The 22,852-nt window shown below is 44.7% G+C and overlaps 2 protein-coding genes across 8 annotated transcripts in view; one reads left to right on the forward strand and one right to left on the reverse strand.

The window, feature by feature from the left end:
- NOL8 (nucleolar protein 8) overlaps positions 1-15,162 on the reverse strand; it is a 33,261-nt gene extending 18,099 nt beyond the window's left edge. For 2 of the 7 annotated variants that reach the window (XM_073228876.1, XM_073228873.1), the window contains exons 1-10: positions 15,000-15,157; positions 13,921-14,147; positions 13,303-13,365; positions 11,856-11,934; positions 10,345-10,480; positions 9,803-9,873; positions 6,390-8,229; positions 5,033-5,149; positions 4,452-4,574; positions 4,098-4,188 (exon numbers count right to left, since the gene is read on the reverse strand). In XM_073228876.1, the coding sequence (XP_073084977.1) occupies positions 4,098-4,188; positions 4,452-4,574; positions 5,033-5,149; positions 6,390-8,229; positions 9,803-9,873; positions 10,345-10,480; positions 11,856-11,934; positions 13,303-13,365; positions 13,921-14,059 (2,659 nt within the window). In that variant the 5' untranslated portion in view covers positions 14,060-14,147; positions 15,000-15,157. The other 5 variants (XM_073228875.1, XM_073228879.1, XM_073228878.1 and 2 more) reach the window with 5 other exon arrangements.
- A 220-nt stretch (positions 15,163-15,382) lies between these two features.
- CENPP (centromere protein P) overlaps positions 15,383-22,852 on the forward strand; it is a 274,606-nt gene continuing 267,136 nt past the window's right edge. The window contains exon 1 of the mRNA XM_036991366.2: positions 15,383-15,737. Within this exon, the coding sequence (XP_036847261.2) occupies positions 15,520-15,737 (218 nt within the window). The 5' untranslated portion in view covers positions 15,383-15,519. The remainder of the gene's footprint in view (positions 15,738-22,852) is intronic.

Below are 22,852 nucleotides of genomic sequence, written 5' to 3' on the forward strand. Positions count from 1 at the left end.
AACCAAAGAAGTGAAACCAAAGATGTGAAAGACCTATAACCTGAAAACTACAAGTCACTCTTAAGAGAAATTAAAGGGGACACTAACAAATGGAAACTCATCCCATGCTCATGGCTAGAAAGAATTAATATCGTCAAAATGGCCATCCTGCCCAAAGCAATATACAGATTTGATGCAATCCCTATCAAATTACCAGCAACATTCTTCAACAAACTGGAACAAATAATTCAAAAATTCATATGGAAACACCAAAGACCCCGAATAGCCAAAGTAATCCTGAGAAAGAAGAATAAAGTAGGGGGAATCTCACTCCCCAACTTCAAGCTCTACTACAAAGCCATAGTAATTAAGACAATTTGGTACTGGCAAAAGAACAGAGCCACAGACCAGTGGAACAGATTAGAGACTCCAGACATTAACGCAAACAGAAATGATCAATTAATATTTGATAAAGGAGCCATGGACATACAATGGCGAAATGACAATCTCTTCAAGAGATGGTGCAGGCAAAACTGGACTGCTACATGTAGGAGAATGAAACTGGAAATTGTCTAACCCCATACACAAAAGTAAATTCAAAATGGATCAAACATGTGAATGTACGTTATGAAACCATAAAACTCTTAGAAAAAAAACATAGGTAAAAACCTCTTAGACATAAATATAAGTGACCTCTTCTTGAACATATCTCCCCGGGCAAGGAAAACAACAGCAAAAATGAACAAATGGGACTATATTAAGCTGAAAAGCTTCTGTACAGCAAAAGACTCCATCAATAGAACAAAAAGGTACCCTACAGTATGGGAGAATATATTTGTAAATGACAGATCTGATAAAGGCTTGACGTCCAAAATATATGAAGAGTCCACCCACCTCAACAAACAAAAAACAAATAATCCAATTAAAAAATGGGCAGAGGAACTGAACAGACAGTTCTCTAAAAAAGAAATATAGATGGCCAACAGACACATGAAAAGATGCTCCACATCGCTAATTATCAGAGAAATGCAAATTAAAACCACAATGAGGTATCACCTCACACCAGTAAGGATGGCTGCCATCCAAAAGACAAACAACAACAAATGTTGGCAAGGTTGTGGAGCAAGGGGAACCCTCCTACACTGATGGTGGGAATGTAAATTAGTTCAACCATTGTGGAAAGCAGTATGGAGGTTCCTCAAAATGCTCAAAATAGTCTAACCATTTGACCTAGGAATTCCACTCCTAGGAATTTACCCTAAGAACGCAGCACTCAAGTTTGAAAAAGAGAGATGCACCCCTATGTTTATCGCAGCACTATTTACAATAGCCAAGAATTGGAAGCAACCTAAGTGTCCATCAGTAGATGAATGGATAAAGAAGATGTGGTACATATACACAAGGGAATATTATTCAGCCATAAGAAGAAAACAAATCCTACCATTTGCAACAACATGGATGGAGCTAGAGGGTATTACGCTCAGTGAAATAAGCCAAGCAGAGAAAGAGAAATACCAAATGATTTCACTCATCTGTGTAGTATAAGAACAAAGGAAAAACTGAAGGAACAAAACAGCAGCAGAATCACAGAACGCACAAATAGACTAACAGTTATCAAAGGGAAAGGGACTGGGGAGGATGTGTGGGTAGGGAGGGATAAGGGGGGTAAGAAGAAAGAGGGTATTATGATTAGCATGCATAATGTGGGGAGTGGGAGAAATGGGAGGGCTGTGCATCACAGAGAAGAGAAGTAATGATTCTACAACATTTTGCTATGCTGATGGACAGTGACTGTAATGGGGTTTGTGGGGGGGACCTGGTGTAGGGGAAAGTCTAGTAAACATAATATTCTTCATGTAATTGTAGATTAATGAAAACAAAAATAAAAAAGAAAGAAAAGGGGGATTACTCCCTGATAATATACAACTGACTGCAAATCAACGATTAATGCATGCTTTACATATCCTTAATTTTGAACTTTTAAAGGGTGTCTGATGATCAGCTAAGCAAGTACATTTTTCTGATAATATTCCTTTCTCTTAAAAAAAAAAAAAAAGGCAGTTCCTGTGTGGTGATCTCCAATAGGTTCTTCACAATGGTATAAAGGTCATATCAAAGTGTGGGCAAAGGGTTTATTTGTGTTTATACAGAGGATCAAAGCCTAATTTGGCTACCCAGAAAGTGAATTAAGATACAATATGAAGAACTTCCAACATCACCATCCTCTGGAAGTCATTCCAGAAGATGATCATCACACAACTTCAACAAAGATCCTGGCACTGTTGCAGTTGTAGCTACATTCATCCCACCGGATCCTGGACTTGCCATTGGAATGAAGAAGGAGTTATCTAAGCTGGCCTGTGCATAGATTAAAACAACAAATTTGACTGGATCTATACTGTCAGAACTCAACCAAGAATTAGGAGAAGTGCAAGTTGCAGTGCTTCAAAATCGTGCAACTATAGACTACTACTGTTGAAAGAACATAAGGGATGTGAACAGTTCCCAGGAATGTGTTGTTTTAATTTGTCTGATTTTTCTCAAACTATTCAAATTCAGTTAGACAATATCCATCATATAACTGATAAGTTTTCACAAATGCTTAGGGTGCCTAACTGGTTTTCCTGGTTTCACTGGAGATGGATGGTAATTGTAGGTCTGCTTTGGTTATGTAGCTGTATTCCTATTCTGTTAATGTGTGTGCACAATTTAATTAGTAGTTTTAAACCTATACATGCTTATGTTACTCTACAAGAAGATATGTCAAAGAGATAATCAATCTTCCCATGTTTTCTCCGTCTGCTACTTCTATAGCTTTTCTTCTTCCTTCCTAATTACAACCCTTAAGTGAAATTCGTGTCTCATAATGAAATTACTGAGTATCATAATTCTTCCAAGTGGTAAAGATACCTCAAGACAAATGCTGGGCATAAAAGCGACAGGGCATAGATCTGCAAAGAAGTAAAAAGCTAACCTTTTCAAACAATATGGCTTCTCTCTCACTTACCAACTTTACATTTCCCTGTATGGCCCCGGAAGATGACTGGTTAGCCAGAGACGGGTAAGATTCCTCAAGGGAGGAACAACCTAAGACAGGCACAGTTGCAGGGGGGCCTGAGAAATTGGGGAGCAACAGAGGTGAGGCTTAGAACCTCACCCCTCCTGTTTTGAGAGAAATCTTCTGCATCCGTGGATATTTTGTTGCCTTGTCTAGCTTGGATTAATACTTAGTCTATAGGCACACACCTGATCATCTACATTTGCCCTCTTACAGCACTAAACTATGTTTTCTACCTTTATCTGTCATCTGCCTACCACTTAAGCATTTTATTAAAAATAATAATAATAATAATAATAATAATAAGGGAGAAATGTGGGATTCACATAGAAATCAAGTATAAAAATCAAATGAATATTCATATTTGACCTGATTGTTTATAGTTCATAATGCGTGATCAAAACCAAAAGTTTTCGTGATGAATGCCCTTGTACTGTTCACCATGTAAGAAGTTATTCACTATGTAAGAATTTGTTCACCATGTAAGAAGTTATTCACTATGTAAGAATTTGTTCACCATGTAAGAACTTGTTCGTTATGCTTCAGAAGATTGGAGACTGTTGAGAATTAGGCTTGGGGTTGATTAATGATTGTGCATTGAGTCCCCTATACAGAATTTTATTGTTGTTAACAACCATTTGATCAATACATATGAGAGATACACTCTCAAAAAAAAAAAAAAATCAGAGGGACAGTGAAGACCCTTCCTTCACTTAACTATCTTCCATACTCTCACCAGGACCTACCCAACGACCGTCAGGTAGGGACCTCGCCTTCTCTCACAACAGGCCCAGGACAGAGGAAGGTGGTGTCTTTGGTGGTTGCCACCTATCCATGTCCTTTCTGGCAGCTTCAAGTAACTTAAAGATTTTCTGAAGGAATTAATATGTACAAACAACAAACTCCAGGACTGGTGAGTAAGCCAACATTGGACTATGAGCTCCAGGATTCAATGTCTCGGCATGTGGTTCCTTCACGTGATAAGTCAAGGACCCAGACCACATGAGTCCTCAGGACCTCCCTGCTCAACATCAGGACTTCTGGACAATCAAATGTTTACCTTCCTGTTCCTCTTCACTGTCTCTTTCTAGAAATCGGGAGTCCATGCGAAATCTGTCATCAGTGCCAAAGTGAGACTGCAAATCCATGAGCTGCAGACAAAGCACACACACAATGGAGAGCAATGTTCTCAAGAGAGCATTTCTACAGACAACCCCCCACAACCAGACATTCCTGAATAATCTTGCCTACCCAGGAATCAACCAGAGAGGGTCTTGGAGGACTCGCCCTTAAAATAGACACCTAAGCACTGTAGGGTGTGTCAAGGTCTGCCTGCAGGTTCCTGGATTTAAGGATATTTATGTCAAAAAATAAGGGCACATTTCCAGTTTTATTATTTCCAGTCTTTACTAACCTTCTGTCCGGCTCTGCCCTCAAAATGAGGTTTAATTGTGAACCTGTTAGTGTCATCTTCGGAACCAGATTCCTCATCATCACTGATGTCAAACAGCTTCCCAGATGCTTTATTCACAGATTCCTGTTACACAGATAAAAGACACAAGTATTTATTAGTAACTGAGGCAATCAGCATCTCCTTCATAATGTAATCTTCTCCGTTGTATTTAAGAACCAATAATCCAAATGCATCTTCCAGGAAAGGGTGGATGGTGGTTAGAATGGAAAATTCTGACTCAGTGACATCTACTTTGCCTCTCAGATACTTAATCCAGAGGCTCCCAAACACAGCCTGGATTGGGGGGCAGCTGTTCTACCTGAGAAGACACGCTGCAGGCTCACTAATATGGATGTCTTGCTGCAGACAATGTGGAGGAGATTCACATGGGACAAAGTCTCCATGGTCCCCTGGTCTGTGTGTGGTCATCTGGGGGCCCTGGTTCTTACGTTGAACCCAGCCATTGTGGGAGGTCTTGCTGTGGAACAGGCAGAAATGGGTCAGCTTAGTGAGGACTGCCACAGGGACACCCTTAATCGTACCTTTGCTAATTCCTCTCTCAGGTGACATTGATCCTGAGTGAGCATCTCCTCTGTTTCACTTTCACTGCTGGAACCAAAGATGATGTGCACTGGCTTGTTGTCCTCCGCAGGACTGTCCTAGAGCAGTCATCAGAAGAGTTACGTCTCCTGGCAAGCCCTCCCTTTCTCCCCTTGCCCTTTCTTTTTTTCCAGTGAATGCCTTCATCTACTTATTTCCAAGACAGAAACTTATGGCTTCTTTTTTTTGTATGCAGTTGACCACGAAGTCTCTTGCTCCCACATTGACCTCCTTGGTATCTTTTAAAGCTGTTCCTGTGGCCATACTTGCCTCTGGCTCACAACCTCCTAAAAGGCACCCCTGGTTCCAGTTTGCCTATTTGATTTGTAGTTCATCATGGCCTGAACAATCTTTTCCAGAGGTTGGCAAACTTTCTCTACAAGGACCAGAGAGTAAATATCTTAGGTTTTGCAGGTCATATATACCTAGGTCCTGTATTATTCTTTTTTCAACTTTTTAAACATGTAAAAGCCCTCCTTAGCTTGGAGGATATACCAAAACAGGCCTTGGGCTATGTGGCCCACAAGCTTTGCCAAACTCTGTTCCAATACATACCTGGCTCACCTCCCTCAAAGTTCTTTGGTCCTCCCATGGCCCTAAGAATAAAGCCCTAGCCCCAACGCCTGTGACTTACCCCCCTCGCCTCTTGAGCTGTTTCCTGCCACCTCCCTCCACATGCCAGTCACATGCTGCACTAACTCCCACGGTGCTAGTGCTGCCCTGCATGGGCGCCCTTCCTCTACTTTCCCACTCTGCTTCTAACCAAGCAGACCCCACTGACCCTTTCACACAGACCCAGTTCAGGCTGAGGATGCCCCCACCCCCTCTACCCAACTGACAGGGTGCACAGCCTACGGACCTCAACTGTGACCTTCTGCCCATCACATCATCAAAAGCTTTCAGGGGCAGAAGCCACCATCCTCATTCTGTAAATCACACTGACCAAGAAGGCCTAGAACTTCATAAATACTTAATAAAGGCTCATTACAGTGAATCCTGGCAAGTGATTTATATGTCATTTCAGACATACAAGGATATAGTCACATAAGTACAGTTAAGGTTCAAAAGGAAAGAAAATTAGGAAGAAATCTTTAGATGAAAACAAATTAGAAATGTTTCAGCAAGTCACATTTAATAATGTCACTTCATTCTTCAGGATGTACTGCAGATGTATGGTGAAAAGAGCTTCCAATGAACAGGAAACACAAAGGTGGGGGTGCTGAGGCACTGAGCTCTACTGGGCACCTGCCTTTACAAGGAGGGGTTAGGCTAGGTAAGTCCAGACTGGAAATTACTCACCAAATTTGCCAGAGCTTTATGGACCAGCTTCTTTTGTGCTTCCTTTGCTTTCTGCCTGGCCGCGATGGCTGCCAAACGCTTCAGATTATCTCCAGCATGCATCTCTTTAGCACTAATGCCCGATGAGCCCTTAACAGAAGTACCTCTCCAGGAGGAGACTGCTCGTGACTTCCCAGGGGCCTCATGGCTGTTCACATCTGGCCTGTAATCAGAGGGCTCTGTATTCATGGTCTCATGGCAACCCTCTTTATCATAGCCGATCCGGCGAGTCTCTGCACCAAGGTTTAAAGATTTCTTATCTTTTAATGGTGACAGACCAGAAAAAAGGTTTCTGTTTCCCTTTTCCAAACTACTAGGGGATACTGCCTTGTGATCCTCGTTCTCAAAAGTGGCCTGCCTGTTTTGAGGCCAAGCATGATTTGGGTCATCAGCCTTCCTTGCACACTGGAAAGGACTTGGTTTGCTTGCTGAGTCATTAACATACAGAGACCCCTTTTCTTCCATGGACATGCTGCTGGGGTTCTTAGCTTTCAAAGAATTCTGGTCTTTAGACATATTGGCAGAGGCAGCACTCTCTCCCAAGGAGTCTTTTATGGACTCCTTCCCATAGAGACAGCCTATTCCCTTGAAAGCCTGGAATTTGTTTCCCTCTGGTTTCTGTTTTCCATGGGTGTTCTCTTCTCTTTCCAAAAGAGAAGCCACTATTTTCTCAGGGTGGAGGCACTGTTGGCCTCTGCAGAGGCCAACAGGAGTCCTGTGGCTCTTGGAGGGCCCACAATTCTTAGAGGTAGTTTCCTGGCCATGGTGCTCAGCATCTTCTTTAGGAGCCTCCAGGTCACTGCCAGCCAAGTGTTCCCAATCAGCCAGAGTGAGAGTCACCTGGAGACAGTTTTTCATCATGGCATCATACTCACCTCTTTCAGCCCCAGCCAATCCCGACATGGAATTCACATCCTCACATCTACTGTAGTTGGATGGAGATTCACAATTAAGAGGCTTAACTCTGGGATTGATAGCTAGCTCTATGTTGCTGCTTCTTTTTTGTACTTTAATATGATGAGAAGACAGCTCATGGTTTTTCTTATTTTTCAAAGTCTTGTTGCATGTAGAATTTTCCATTTGTGAAAACCCTGTATTGCTGTTGGCTTCACCAGCATTCCTTTTCATTGCAATGATTTCATCTGTATCTCCTGAATCATAGTCGTGATCATTTCCCACAACAGCACTTTTGCTACTGAGGCAAGAGACACTATGTTTGATGCCTAAACCTGTTAAAGAATGAAGTTTCTGAACATTTGATTTGAAATCATTCTTTACTATGTCAAAGGAATCATTTTCAGATTCATTTACTAAGGACCATGTAGTTTCCTCTAAGTTTTCCTCTCTTTCGATCATTTGCTGTAATTCATCTTCAGAATCAGTATCATTGGCAGACATGTGATTTCTCTTCCTGGTAGTTTCCAAGCCAGAAGTTTGAAAAAATACATTTTTAGGCCTCTGGCTCTCAGAACCAGATATACATAGAGGTGGTTCAGAAGGACTAACAGGATCACAAGATGTTTTCTGTGCAGCCTGCTGCTGTGCTGAGCATGGACTCCCTATTATCCTCTGGGATCTCGGTATTGCAGCCTGAGACACAGTGGGAACTGCACCCTTCTGCTCTTTTACTGTCTTCTTGGGAGGGCTGTGAAAGTCAGAGAACTCTCCTCGCCGTTTCTTACTCTTAGGGTCATTCCCTCCTTCCAACTCCCACGTGAGGCTGGATACAGAGATTGCATTTGTGAAATCCTCACCTATCTTCTTTAAGTTGTGGCAGTATTTTGATGGATCATACTTTATGATGTTACCAAAAGTCAAGGTGAAAAACAAAGGCATTAGGTTTTAGGAAAACCCATCAGTCTGGTGAAGGAAAAAGAATACTGCTTAGCCTTAAGCAAATCACTTACTTGTCACCCTTAGTTTCCTATTAAGCAAAATAAGGACTTTACTAGGGGGCTTTGGGATCTTTAAAACTATGGCATGTCCATATTAAAACCAAGAACTACAACCATTAATCAGCAGAAATCACCTGATATCAAAACAAATGGATTCAGATCATGTTCCAGGTAGAGGGGCCACAAGGCTACTTTATGTAAATGCAAGAAGCCCATCCACTGAGCTGACGTATAGCAGAGTACAGAGGGATACCAGCAGGCACAGATGGATACTGCATGTCCTTTAGTCTCAAGCTGTTTTGGCCATTCCTGCCTTGTTGATGCTGGCCCATCCTAACTCAGATCCTCCTAGTCCAGTAATATACATCTCACATTCTACTCATGCTCTACAGAGCATTCTGCAGGTCTTCACTTTATTAACAAACTAGTAATTCTTTACAGGATGACACAGTCCAGAAAGATCCTAGTTAATGTCAATGTGTCATGACAAGAACAGGCATTTGCTGATTTCCTAAAACATATGAACAGTCAAGTGTAAGTTGCTTTAAGCTATCACTCTTGAAACGTCCCTTAGTTCATTTAATAACTATTCAAAACATACCAAATAGGTGATGTGCACCAGCATCCTCTCAGCTTCACTGCCCTTTCATTCCCTCCTAGCTGTCAGTGATGCCTTCAGTGGTGAGCCACAGTGGAGGGAGAGAGGTCAGCATCTCCCTGGTGCACTGCCTGTGGCAGAGAGAGCAGCCAAAGCCACTGCTCCAGGGCTTCAGTGGCATAGTAGCTGTGAGCAAAGAGGACACAACCTTTCTGAATCCTTATTCCTAAGGCGGCAGTGTTTCTCCAGCTGCTAATCCTTGGACAGCCTGACCATTAGCTCTTGCCCCTCCAGCACTTAACCAAGTGCATGTACTGCATGCTTGTTTGAAATACCTGGGCACTTCTGCTTCCAACTGTCACAGAGTTAGAGCTAAAGGACACACAGCTCACACCACTGCCCAAACATCCAATGCCAGGACTCAAGGTCCAAGATGCATCTGACCTCATTTCCCTAATGGGACAGGCAGCTGGTATTCCTTGCTATTTCTCCACCTGCCAAGCTCCTGCCTGCCTACATACTTCTATTTCCCTCTTTCCTGGTTTCTTACTATGACTTCTCTATTAACATAAACCGACCCCACGTCCCCCAAAGCCTCCTTTAACCTTGCCCTCAGCGCCTTCAGCAGCAGCTCTGGATCCCTGTGAAAGGAGAGGAGGGTATGAAAACTGACATGTGAAGGTGCTTCTTTGATGATCACTGCCTGTCTCACTCACTGGTGTAGACTTCACCACATTCTCTCTTCCTGTGCCTAAACACTGGGAACACAAAAACTGTTAAATGAACATCTAAATTCAGAGGCAGTGAAGTTTCAAGGTATGAAGTAAACTTCGGCAACAGTGGCACATTACAGTTATTCTGAAAGGCCAATTGCAAAGGATATTTTACGTTTATGTTGATTCTTTAGGTGAAGGATAGGTAAGACTCTTCCAAATTTACCCACAACCCAATTCTAAAAGAAAAAACAAGAACACATTTACTATAAGTATCACAAATGGAAAAGATCAACACACTGCATATTGCACTCGCACTACACCATGATCACTGTTAGGCTTAGTTTTCTGACAAAGAAACACAAGTTCTCAAAAAGTGTATAAAGAAGAGAAAAAAGGGAGATTGGGGCAGCTGTTTATCTCATATAAACCACATCAGATCTACATAAAACATACCAGCCACTTTGAAAAGGCACACCTGGGACCTGCCTGCACTTACCACTGCCCTTCGGGAGACCCACTTCCACTGGGTTCCTCTCTCTATAACATGAGGGGTACTGAGCTGTAAATGTGCTATGAAAACCATAAGGCACTGCCTACATCAACTGCTCCAAACAAGGGAAAAGGTAAATAATGCTTCACACACGATGCCCAGTCACATGGCCTCAGGAGCTGTTTCCTGGGCTACTCAGGCTCCCGGGAGGACTCACTCTGTGCCCTGGAATCTCTGTCCCAGGCACTGCTCTTGCACGGAAGTCCATGGCTCCCATGTTGCCAAGACAGCCGGTGCTGCCTGATGTTGCCTGGTCTTTCTCTGCTTTCGCTTCCTCTCTCTCTTGGGCCAGTCTGCAAATAAGAGAGTATGTAAAGCTAAGATGGCCAGCCACACTACCAACAGTGTTTTGGTTTTATTCTGTTAAATACTATGTAACTATTTGACACAATGCTGGTCACCTAGGATCTCTCAATTTTCCCCTTAAACTTAAGGCCTTTTATCCTTGTTCCCTTCACTCTTCCTTATGTGGACAAGGTGTCTTTCAGAGTCCATCTGCCCAGTCTTCATCATTTCTATCCTCACAGTGAAGAGAATGAAGAATGCCACTCACCTCCCCGACCCCCTTATTCAGGCCTGACATGTGCACTGACCAATCCTCACTGGCCTCTCTGCCTCTGGCCTGCCTCCTTTACATTCCCTTCCAGGACGACTGCAGGGTCTGTGCTCCGCAGGTGCACCTGGGCAGACATTCCAGGCAGCAGCATTGTGTGCTCACCCTGCTTGGGACCAGGGCCCCTGTTCCTGCACACAGTAGGTGCTGAAGTGCTGCCCAATCAAAACCCCATCATGATACCGTTCAGAGGCCCTCAGCTAAGAACAAAATCACATTCTTACTTTTCCTACCAGACCATTCCCTCAAAACACATGTTCCATAGGCTGCTTGCCACATGTTGGACACCTTGTTTTCCTTGGCCAGAATAATCTTATCAACTGTCCTGGTCACTCTGTACATTCCTAAGCTGTTTTCTATTTTGAAAGTTCCCAGACTTAAATAATCTTTTCTCCCTGAGAATAACTTTATACTCACAAAGTGCTCTCACAGTTATTATGCTGTCTTGTTCTGAAGTTATTTGTGTAATCAACCTATGCCCCACGTGAAGGTACTCTCCTGTTATGTTATGCCTTTGTATCACACTAGTATTAAAGTCAAAATCAACATAAGCAGTTTAGTAGTGACTTAAATTTTTAAATGTATACAACCCTAAGACACAGCAACTCCCTTTGCTGACATGAACCCCAGGGAACCCTTGCACATATGCAGGAGACATCCTCAAGGTCATCTGTTATCACAAAGAAGTGGAAACAGTCTACATGTCCATTAATGGGGGATGATCAATTACACTGTGGTACAGCCATTTTCTGAAACAGTGCCAGTCATTACAAAAGAGAGAGAAGCTCTACCTCATGATTAAAGGCTGTACTAAAAAAAGATGAAATAAGTACACATTTTTAGTAATTAAAATATAGTATGTAAACGTATTTCATCATCTTTTTTGGTTGGGTCCGGGGTCATGAGGAGTCAGTTAATTTTTAGCTTTACTTGTTCGGTTTGAATATGCTCAGGCTGTCATAACATATTACTTGATAATTTCATATCAATAAAGTGAATATCGAAAACCATTTACAACAGAAATAGGGTTTAAATCCACATACAGCAAATCTTACCTGTGCAAAAAGCTTTCTTTTGCTAGCTGAATTTGTAGTGTTCCACCTTTCCATTTTGTTTTATTTAAAACAGACATACCTACAAAGTAAAGAATTATTACTGACGTACATGGCAATGCAAAAACATATTTCAACAAGTGCTTTTTCTAACTAGTACCAAGGAAAGTAGACTTGTTTATCACAAAGAGACACAGAGGAAAAGAAATAAAGAAAATGAGACTGGGAGACAGAGGCCCACATTCTGGTCTCAAACCTCTTACCAGAGGACCCTGCTATCTCCCAGTGTCACTGGAGGATTTGAGTGAGGCAGATATGTGAAACATAGAGCAAAGTTTGTCATTTGTTCATAAAGTAATGCCATACTATCAGGTACCTCTAATGAATGACTGATATTTCTGTAACATTTCATTGTTATTTCCTACAGTGAAACTATAAAAATTTAATGTAATCTTCCAGGGCAAATCTGAGGACACTGTGGAATCCTGTGCACCTTTTCTTTGTCACCTCATACTGATTATCTATCATTGTGCAACTCATAAACAAAATAGCTGCAACTAACTTGCCTCTGAACTGTTGTGCCCAAGTAGTTGACTTTTTGCAATATTTGCTGTCCAATTCCTTAATGACAACCACTAACAGAAGTTTCTATGTGGTAGATAATATGTTAGATACAAAGTTATTATTCAATTTAATCTTTCAGGCAGGGTTATATGGCAAGCATTATTTTTCACATACCAGAAAGCAAACCAGAGCTTCAAGTTCAAATAATGTGCCATAGGTCACAGCATTGATGTGTTCTCAACCACAGTCGTATTTGTCATACCTACATCCTCACTGAATAATAAATCAATTTCTTCCAAATGAACTGACCAAAGGCTGCTTGCCCTCTCTACTAGCATGTTCCCTTCAGTGTTGACTTGTCAGCCTTCAAGTAACTAGAATACATTACTGTATCAGTGGCACTGTGAATCACTGCCCCTTCCTTCTTCACTGAAGGTACACTTTGTCCTCAGCTTTACTAAACTTACCAACAGATTTCATAATTTCAAGGACATGATCTTATAAGGGCATACTCTAAAGCTCTCTCCTAACAGCATTTAATATTAAGAATTTGCCACCTGAGAAATAAACACACAGGTTGTGGAGTGTAAGGCATCCTATCCCGTGGGAAATGTGTAACAAGCAGTTTCTGTGCAAATGTGCTCCCTTGTCCAAAATATCTGAGAATACCATTTCTGGGCAAACTCACTAGCAATGTATGACCATGTCAGCTGACAACAAATGGGCTGGACCTAAAGCTGCTGGCTTGTAGGAAATTGGAATTGTCTTAATCATGGCTGCTTCTGGATGACTTAAAGGTGGCTGCTGAGGTTCAGATTTAGAACCAGAGTTATTCCAACTTACATGTGACATGAATTGGCAAATAGTATAGAAAACATGATCTTACATTTTTTGAGGTCTGCTTCTACTACTCTGATGTTGACATACGCAAAGACTTTCTGTGGGTTTCCTAATAAGAAAAACAAATTTATTTAAACTCTTACCCCAGAACAATGTGAGAATGATTAAGTTTCTAATTTAAGAAATGATCTTTCGAAGTTTAAATCTTTCAAGGAAAAACCTTGCTTAGTGTTCATTGGATGCAAAGACTGCATTTTTCTAAACATAGCTACCAAATTATTACCAAAAAAATTAGTAATAAAAAAAAGTCAGGTAGTTAAGAAGCATTTTGATTGTTTGCACGTTAGTGATATTCTACTTAATAAGACACATAACGAATACCAAAATTTCAATTCTGAAAACTTAGCTATATGTTTCAGAAATCAAATGTTTTGGAATTTAAAATTATTTTGATTTCAAAGATGTAATTTTGGGCAAGTTTCACTTTATACATAACACCTCCAGGTGGTGATGGTGGTAGTGTACACACAATGGTACCCTGTAACAAAACATGCATCACCTCCAGTGTTCAGGGCTAGCGGTCATATCTGGAGTTCCTTCATTTTGTGATACCTGACATGAGTTACACATGTCTTTAACTATCAGGGAAGGACTGTATATTTACCTTCATTATCTTTCCGTATGATGATGTCCACATCAGAAACTTCTCCAAACCTGCTGAACTGATTATGTAGGTCTGCCTTGGAAATGTTCTGGCCAAGGCCACCCACAAAAAGGCGCTTCATTTCTCTGTTGGCTTTCATGACAGCTGGGGATATACTCAGTATGTTTTAATGGGAAAAATAATTTCTATGTACAGAGAACTATTCTTTCCTTTAGTTCTTCTCAAATCTTAAAAAACAAAACAAAACTAAATTAAACCCAACACTTTTCCCTGAACCTTCTAGCCAAATTGGCTGCCTGGACCTGAGTTTCACTTCCTATTGTATTGTTTCCAAATTTTATCCCTGGAGACTGTTCAAGCACTACATCTATGTTCACCATGAATGCACTTTACAACAGAACCTCTACACACATACAGATGCTTTCCCTCTAAATGACAATATCATACTCCACCCCTCTTCATTTTTTTATTCATGTTGTTAGGTCTTTCCTTTATTTACCATACATTCATTTATTCACCTTAACAAAAGCAGACAAAAATGGGATGTGGCAGGTTATTATGCTAAAGAACAAAAAGCTCTCCATCCTAAAGCCCCTCAGTCACATGAGAAGCAAATGCCACAGTCACAACACTGTGCCACAACAGAAGCATTTGCGAGGTGTTGTTCAAGCATAAAGAGAGCTACTGGTATAGCTACTATACTTTCTTTTTTACACTGTATGCCAGCCTTGTACTAAGATGTTTGCACGCATCTAAATTTTCAGTTGAGCACGAGAGGTGATGTCACTTTCCCAACGCCTTCAGAGAATCAGTGGTGGAACCCAGATCTAATTTCAGAATCTGTAATTTTTAACACAATAGAAGGACCTCAAGAAAACTCCCGAAGGTGGAGATCTGAGGCCCATCAGAACATCTCATGCCGCATAGCACCCACCCCGTCCCTTCCCAAGAGCTGAGAGGCTCCGTGCACCTACCCACCTACCCATCTTCCTCCTGAAAAATGGCAGAGGACAAGAGATGGGACAGGCCAAAGGGCCCGATCACTACCCATTCCCCAAACCCACTTCCTCGCTACGCACCTCCAGCAGCCCCGCGCCCCGACCTGCCAGTCACGTGTCACGATAGGCGCATTCTCTTCTCCTTCCTACCGGATTTTCGACCCAGTCTCCTAGGGTTCCGACACCACACTTAGTTCCGCGTGCTCTTTATTTCGCTTCCCGTCCTCTGGTATTTCGTTTGACTCCGCCCACGCTGCCCACAAAGTCCGCAAAGGACCCTAACCCAAAGTTCCTAATTCGTACTGAAGAGGGTCATCGCATTGCGTTCATTGACTTCCGGACTAGGTCGGCGGATGTAAGGAAGCAGAAAAAAAATTGAGACACTCCGACAGTACCGAATCTTTCTCAGTAGCGCACGCGTCCGGGTTGTACCACGAGGCCCCCAGCGCAGGGTGGCGGCCGCGCCCTCGGGCTTGCGGGTGGAGCCAGCCGATTCTGTCGAAGCGTAGGGACCCTGGGTCCAGCCGGATACGGACTGGCGGGACGGTGACGAGCACCGGGACGCTGTGCGTCGCCGGACGTCCACTCGCGGGTCTCGGTGATGCCCCGCGTCCTCCCCCACGCCCAGCTGCGGATGGTCCGCACCCACCGCGCGCGAGGCTTGAAGCGCTCGGGAGGCTCGCGGATGCAGACGCCTCCCTTGAGCAGCGCTATGGAAGCTGCGCGCCTTAAGGTGCGCGCCCTGGAGGCCGAGGTCGCTGCGCTGAGGCTGGCGTGCGGGGAGTTGCGCGCGCCCGACGGGGACCCTGCTCGATTGCAGTAGGTGACCTCCACGTGCCCGGTGGACACCGGTGTGCTTGCGGCCGTGGGAGCGTCGCGTCCGGTTCCCCTTCTGGGGCTGACGTCGGTGCGGGAGCCTTGCTTAGTGCCCCCTTCCAGCTTGCCTGGAGTGGGCGGCCCTGCCTGATTGGGATTTGATAACTGGGTTCGTGGTGTTTGTCGCTATAGGTCACCTGACTGGCAATTTGTATTGACTGTATATTTGAGAGAGAATTTAGATAAAAAGCAAAGTAAATTTACAGATAAAAGTAGGTAATAGTGTCTGAAGGAGAATTTGGCTAAAGCGGCGACGGAAACTGTCAAAACTCCCCAGGGAGAAGCGCCGCTGAAAGGGGAGGAGGGGCGCCCCTGTTCCAAGAGCAGGGCCTTAACTACAGGCCGAGGACCCCGAGCGCCCCCCGCCACAGGGCAGCGGCCTCTTCGTAACGTCCTCGTTACTGGTGACAGCTACGGTCTACCGGTTGCTTATTAAGGGGCCAGACTGAGAAATGCCAAGGTTTTGTGCATCTGTTTTAGTACCCAGGACATCCTCTGAGGTAGGTGCTATTCTTCTCCCCGCTTTAAAGTTGAGGAAACTGAGTCTCGGAGAGATTACCTTTCGTGTCCAAGGTCTCAGAGAAAGTAAGTGTCAGAGTTGGACTGGAACCCAAGCCCCTGACTTCACAGCCCAGGCACTTTGCTTAACTGAGGGAGAGAAAGGATCCATAACACTTCATTATGTATCTGTTGTCTCAAGGTTGCAAGCTGCTTGACAGCAGAAACTATCTTCTGTTTTTCAGTCAGTACTGATTTGACCCAGGTGCAGAAAGGAGATTTTTCTCCTGAGCTAGCTGGACACGAGTTGGTAGAAAATGGGGAGGAGGAGAAATTCTCAAGATGTTTGCCTCCATGTTGGGTGGGTTCATTCATGGAGGTAGAAGAAGCTGCGACTGGTGAGAGGGAGAGGGAGCTGGTGAACAGGGAACACGGGTTCCTCTACAGGTGGAAGTGTAAAATACACTGAAAGACCCTTGTTACTCCAGGGGTGCTCCATATATTGGAAGCATTAGCACAGCGGGTGCCCCCTTCCAGGAAATGTGAAGTTTCCATTCATTGTGGTGGAGAAGGAAGATTACGACCTGTGCATCAAGCTCTTTTGTCTGTGGTAAAATACATGAAATAAAATTTAACATCTTAACCCTTTTTAAGTGTACAAAGCTGTGCAACTCTCATTAGCACCAATCTCCATAACTCTTCTTCTTGTAAAACTGAAACTCTGTACCCATTAAACACTAACTTTACATTTCCACCTTCCCCTCAGTTTCTGGCAACCACCATTCTTTCTGTCTCTGATAAATGACATCTCTAGGCACCTCATATAAATCAAATTCTTACCATAGAAGGGTGCTTGGTCTAGTTGCAAGAGAGAATTCAAGGATGGATACAAAGTTGCTGAGTTTATTGGAAAATAAGAATTCAAAGAAAAGCAGAAGTACATTGTGTTTGCTGGAGAGTTCAGCATGGGGCAAACCCGAGAGGAAGTTGCAACAGGCAGACAATAGGGCGCATTTTTTATGTAGAGAGATGAATATTCACTAAGTGGTGGTAAGTTTTAAAGGGAACAGGGGAGTCTTCTCAGAGTTCGGGCTTGCTCCACCATCACACTGGGTTGGGGAAGTTTTTGACTATTTGGTTCTCACTGGAACTGTCATGGCAATTGAAAGGAAAGGAGCGACACATAGCAGCAATTCACCGGAGAGTTCCGCTTTATTAGGGAAAGGTGCTGGGTTATATAGGGGGGGGCATGAATTGATTGAGGTGTCACTTCTACAGGGCTGGTGGCTGTTGGCTAGGTGCTGGGATTGGGAGGGGGGCGAGAGGTGATTGGGCTTCAGGTGGCGCCGGCGGGAACTGAGGACCCCCGAAGAGAAGCCGGAAGTTTGCAATCTTACTGGTGGGGACCCTTCATTCCCCCCTTTCTCCTCTATGGGTTTGTGGACGTTGCTTTCTCTCTGGCTGCTTCCTGCTGAACAGGGGCGGAGAAGGGAGTGAGGGCTTGAGGATTGGGAGGAAAGGGTTGATAGGACTCCCCGCAGTAAGGACGAGCAGATGTGGACTTATTCAGGTTTGGAAATTAATGGAGGTTCCCTGTAACCATAGGTTGGCTAAGAGGATATGGGTGTCAGGAGCCAGGGGTCTGCGGCTATTGTTTCCAGGAACAGTTTCCAGCGGAGAGAGAGGTCCATCTCAGCGTGTGGTGAGGAGGTCACGTGAGGGTGAGGGAATCTTCTGTGGCCAGAAGCTGGTAGTTCCTGAGTAAAAGCTAGTTGAAAGCTTGATTAGAGATTTTTCCTACTTGGGATTTGATGAACTTTATTATACAGGGTAAGAAGAGACAGGCGAGAAGAATGATTATTATGGGGCCTGCAATGGGCCAGAGCCAGGTGAGGAGGGGGTTTGTTAGTATTGACGAGAATGGGTTGGAATTGGAAGCAGAGTGGAGACTGGAGGCAAGGTCGGTGAGTTTGGTAATGTCAGTTTCTACAATGCCAGATTCGTTGATGTAATAGCAGCACTCTTCCCAGAGGAAGACGCAGGTGCCGCCCTTCTCGGCTGTAAGCAGATCTAGGGCCCGCCGGTTTTGAAGGGTGACTTTAGCTAGCGAAGTGACCTGTCTTTGGAGAGAGGCTAGAGAATCGGCAGTGGATGTCAGGGCTCCCTCAAGTTTGGCGTTGAGATCTCTAACTGCCTATAGAGAGTGACCCAAGGCTTCTCCCGAAAACCCTGCCCCAATGGCTGAGGTGGTCCAAGAGCTACTGACCATGATGGGAAGGAAAGCAGCTCTTTTTGTGCGCGAGGGCAAGGGAGGTTGGAGCTCAAGGAATTCTGCCATGCTGTAAAGTGTTAACTGTGGGATTAGGGTGATGAGAATGCAGGGTGTATCGGAGTTGAGAGGCAGTGAGTTGAAAAGACTGCTATTACACTAAAAGAAGTGTCCTGGTTGCGTAAAAGTCTTAGAGCCGGAGGTAGGGGTGTAGATAGAGAGGCAGTGAAGTGCGCTGGAAGCGGGTGGAGTTGGGCTTACACAGTGGTGGATGGTGAGATTATCTGCGTATTCTGGTTCCCATAGGGGTATGTCTGCCAGGGGGCAGAGGGGTTGTCTTTCTGCATGGAAGGAGTAGTTGGAAATATTAAGGGGCACGGCGGCCAGCACTGGGCGCTGTAGTGATGCGCACAAGAAACAATTGGCTGTGTTAAGGGTGTGGTTGAGAAAGATGGTGGTGTCCTGAATGAGCTGTAATGAAGAGTAGGAGAAATGGGAAGAGGGGTGGGGATAAGAAGATGAAGAGGCACTATCAAGAATTTGGATAATGACTTTTTCGGAATGTCTGCTATCTGATGCAACTTGAGAGATCTGGGAATGAGAGGGAACATACTTTCGAGAGATATGAAGGGTACTGTGGGGGGTCGAGGACCCTTCATAGTAAACTGAGGCTGTGACTCTGGCAGCCCATCGAGAGTCCCAGGGATCTGGGATTGATAAGGAGAATGAGCCATTGGGATATTTCATGAAACGGTTGGAGGAGTAATACTGTGGGTACTGGAAGTTACCTATGTAGTGAATGGTGCAAGACTAGTAGGGACATCTCCTGTAGGTATCTGGCCATCGCCTGCAATAGGCTTGTTTTTGGTCATAGAGGAAGCAGAGGTAGGGAGAATAAGGGTAGCTGCTAGTGAACACTTCAGTGGAGGGAGGAAAGTGGAGGTATAAAGGCTCAGAGCAGCTTTTCAGAGGGCAGTCTGGTGTGGCAATGAGGGCAGTAACTTTTGTTTGATGCTGTGTGTAAGTCTGTCTGACTTTGAATCGCCATACAAAGGAGGCTGGTGTGGTGGGGAAGACAATAGGAATGAGGAAAAAAAGCGAGGGAGCAGTAAAGGAGGAAAAAGTCATGATTCGGGTATGGATGGCAAAGGGGGTGAACGGGATTTTGGAGGAAAGAGGACAGTAAGGTCAGGAGTCTGGAGGGAGGGAGAGTCTGTAAACTTTTGTAGGTTAAGAGATCTTTTAGGTGATGTCGGGACAGAATGGTAAGGGGCGCTCTGAATGTCAGTTTATGAGCTGCTTTCTGCAAGAGCTGTCTAGCGGCTAATGCTCGTAGGCAGGGGGCCCATCTCTGAACTGTGGGGTCTAATTGCTTGGAGAGATAAGCTACTGTGGCAAAGGATGGGCCATAATATTGGCCTAGGACTCCTAGAGCTTGACTGGAGCTCTCATGAATGTATAATGAGAAGGGCTTTGACAAATCAGGAAGATGGAGAGCTGGGGCTTCTACAAGGGCTTGACAGAGCTTAATGAAGGAGTGTCAGGGTGAGGAGGATATTGGTTTTTTAGGGGGGCTCTTGCTGAGGTTGTATAGGGGTCTTGCCAACAGGGTGCAGGGAGAAGTTAGGGATCTACGTTCTAAAATATCTAGCTAGGCTTAGAAAGGGCTTAGAAAGGAAAGAATTTTTGTCTTGGTTTTGGGAATGGGCAGGTCAGAGAGGAGCCATTTTCTGTCTAAGGTAATGGACTTTCTTTGTTGAGATAGAAGGAATCTGAGGTAAGTGATAGGAGGGGAAGAGATTTGAGCTTTGACGGGGGATACTCGGTAACTTCTGGAAGCTAGAAGGTTAAGTAGGGAGGCAGTGTCAAGTTGAGACTGTTCCCACAAGAGACTACAGAGTAGAAGATTGTCTATGTATTATAAGGTGGACTTGGAGTGATCATGATGAAACTGTTTGAGGTCCTGAGCTAGGACCTGTCTAAAAATATGGGGACTATCTCGGAAGCTTTGTGGCAAAACTGTCCAGGTGAGTTGTTCAGAATGTCTTGTGTATGGGTCCGTCCAGGTGAAGATGAAAAAATCTTGGGAGCAGGGGTCTAGAGGGATAGAAAAATGGGTCCTTGAGATCTAGGACTGAGAAGTGGGATGCTGAGGCTGTATGGATTTGGAACTAAGGGATGGATAGGGACAATGGCTATGTTGATGAGGCGAAGGTCTTGGACAAGGCGGCAAGATCCGTTGGTTTTTTTAACAGCTAATATGGGGGTATTAAATGGGGAGTGAGTGGGTCTGCTTGAATGATGGGTTGGAGGCCTATGAGGGCTGAAGTGGTTAGGGGGTATTGGGCCTGACAGATATACTGAGAGGGGTCACATAATTTGATAGAGGTAAGGGGACATAGGGCCACGGAGGGGCTTGTAATGTCCCAAACTTTGGGATTTACAGGGTGTATGAGGGCAGAACCGGAGCTTTCATTGGGTAGAGGGGGGTCGTCGGCTATGAGAGCCATCAGAAAGGGAGTACTGGGGGCTGTGGGAGTGGATATAGTTATGGAAACGTGGAGGAGGGAAAGGATGTCTCGTCCTAGTAAAGGGATGGGACACTGGGGCATAACCAGGAAGGAGTGGGAGAAAGGTATGGGATTGTCTTGGATTGTGCATAAAAGGGTGGGTGGGGGTTTAATGGGAAAATCTGTTTACCTCCTACTCTGACTATAGGAGTAATGGCTGGTGTGGTAGGGCCCCGGTATTCTCACAAGACTGAGAAGGTGGCTCCTGTATCTAGGAGGAAGGAGATGGGGTGACCGTCTACTGTTAAAGTAACCCTGGGCTCCTGTTTGGTGATGGAAATGGTCGGACGAGAAGCCCCCGGGCCCCATCAATCTTCTTCTGCCAGCCCCACTACGGCGGGCTTAGGATGGGGGTTGTTCGTCCAGCCTCCCCTTCGGGTGGTTGGGCAATCAGACCCCCAGGGGCCCTTTTTGTGGCATCTGGGGCATGGGGTGGTAGGAGATCTGGGGGAGGGGCACGCCCTTGACCAATGTCCCTCTTTTCTGCACTTGAAACAAGCTCTTGGGGGGGCTTGTTTGTAGAGGGGCGCCCAGGTTGTGGTTTTATCAGCTGGGCCAACATCTGGAAATTGGCCTGATCAGCCTTTTGTTTACGGCATTCTTTCTCCTCCCGCTTATGGAAGACTTTAAAGGCCACTGTTAGGATCTCAGTCTGTGGGGTAGCGGGGCCCTGTTCTAACTTTTTGAGTTTAGCTTTAATGTCGGGGTAGCCTTGAGCTAGGAAGTATGTCATAAGGACATGTCTTCCTTCAGGTGTTTCTGGGTCCAGGCTGGTATACTGTAATAGGGCTTGAGTGAGTCTGTCTAAGAACTCGGAGGGGATTTCATCTCTCTTTTGAATTATGTCTTGGAGCTTTTGAAAATTGACTACTTTACAAGCTGCCCTTTTTCAGACCTGCTATTAAGCAGGAGGCAAAAATATCTCGAGAGCGGAGACTCATGGCGGTGTTATAATTTCAGTGTGGGTCTTGTTCGGGGACAGCAGTGGGGCCAGGGGGATAGGTGGGGTCAGTCCTGTGGGTTTCAGTAGCCTGCATTTGGGCGAAGTCCTAAACTCGTCTACGCTCTTCTGGGAGGAGAGTATTGGCCAGGAGCATGAAAATGTCATGATGTGTGAGGCTGTAAGCCTGGAGGGTCTATTGAAACTCCCTGATGTATGTCATGGGATCAGTGGAAAAGGAACTTAGGCATTTCTCTAGTTAGGCTAAATCTCTTAAGGAGAAAGGGACGTGAACGCGCACGATGCCTTCGGATCCTGCTACCTCCCGGAGTGGGGCGATAATTTTGGGAGGCTCTTGGGACTGAGTCTGAGGGGGACTGAAGGGTTCTGGCTCAGTCTGTGGGGGAGTGACGCGGTCTAGCCGTGCCTAGTCGAGCAGGTCCTGAAGTGCAGAAGGGGGGCAAAGAAAATAAAGAAAGATAGAATCAGGCCCACATGTTGCCAGCTAGCAGCCCAGCTGCTTGCCCTTGCTGCTTTAGTTGGGCTTGAACTCATGACTCTGAGGTTAAGAGTCCCATGCTCTACTGAGCTACAGCAGGGCTCCAGTTAATTGCTTATGGAGTGCGTTGTTTTCTATTCCTGCCACATCGGCAAGTGGGGGAAGGGCATAGCTAGAAGCAGGGGCGGTGTTTCTACACATCTTCAAGGTCTCCCTATTTTTAGAGTGAGGAGTCTTGGCAAGATATGTTTTTGTGGACAGATAACTTCTAAGGACTGCACC

Source organism: Manis javanica, chromosome 2 (genome assembly GCF_040802235.1).
Source record: "Manis javanica isolate MJ-LG chromosome 2, MJ_LKY, whole genome shotgun sequence".
Classification (NCBI taxonomy): domain Eukaryota; kingdom Metazoa; phylum Chordata; class Mammalia; order Pholidota; family Manidae; genus Manis; species Manis javanica.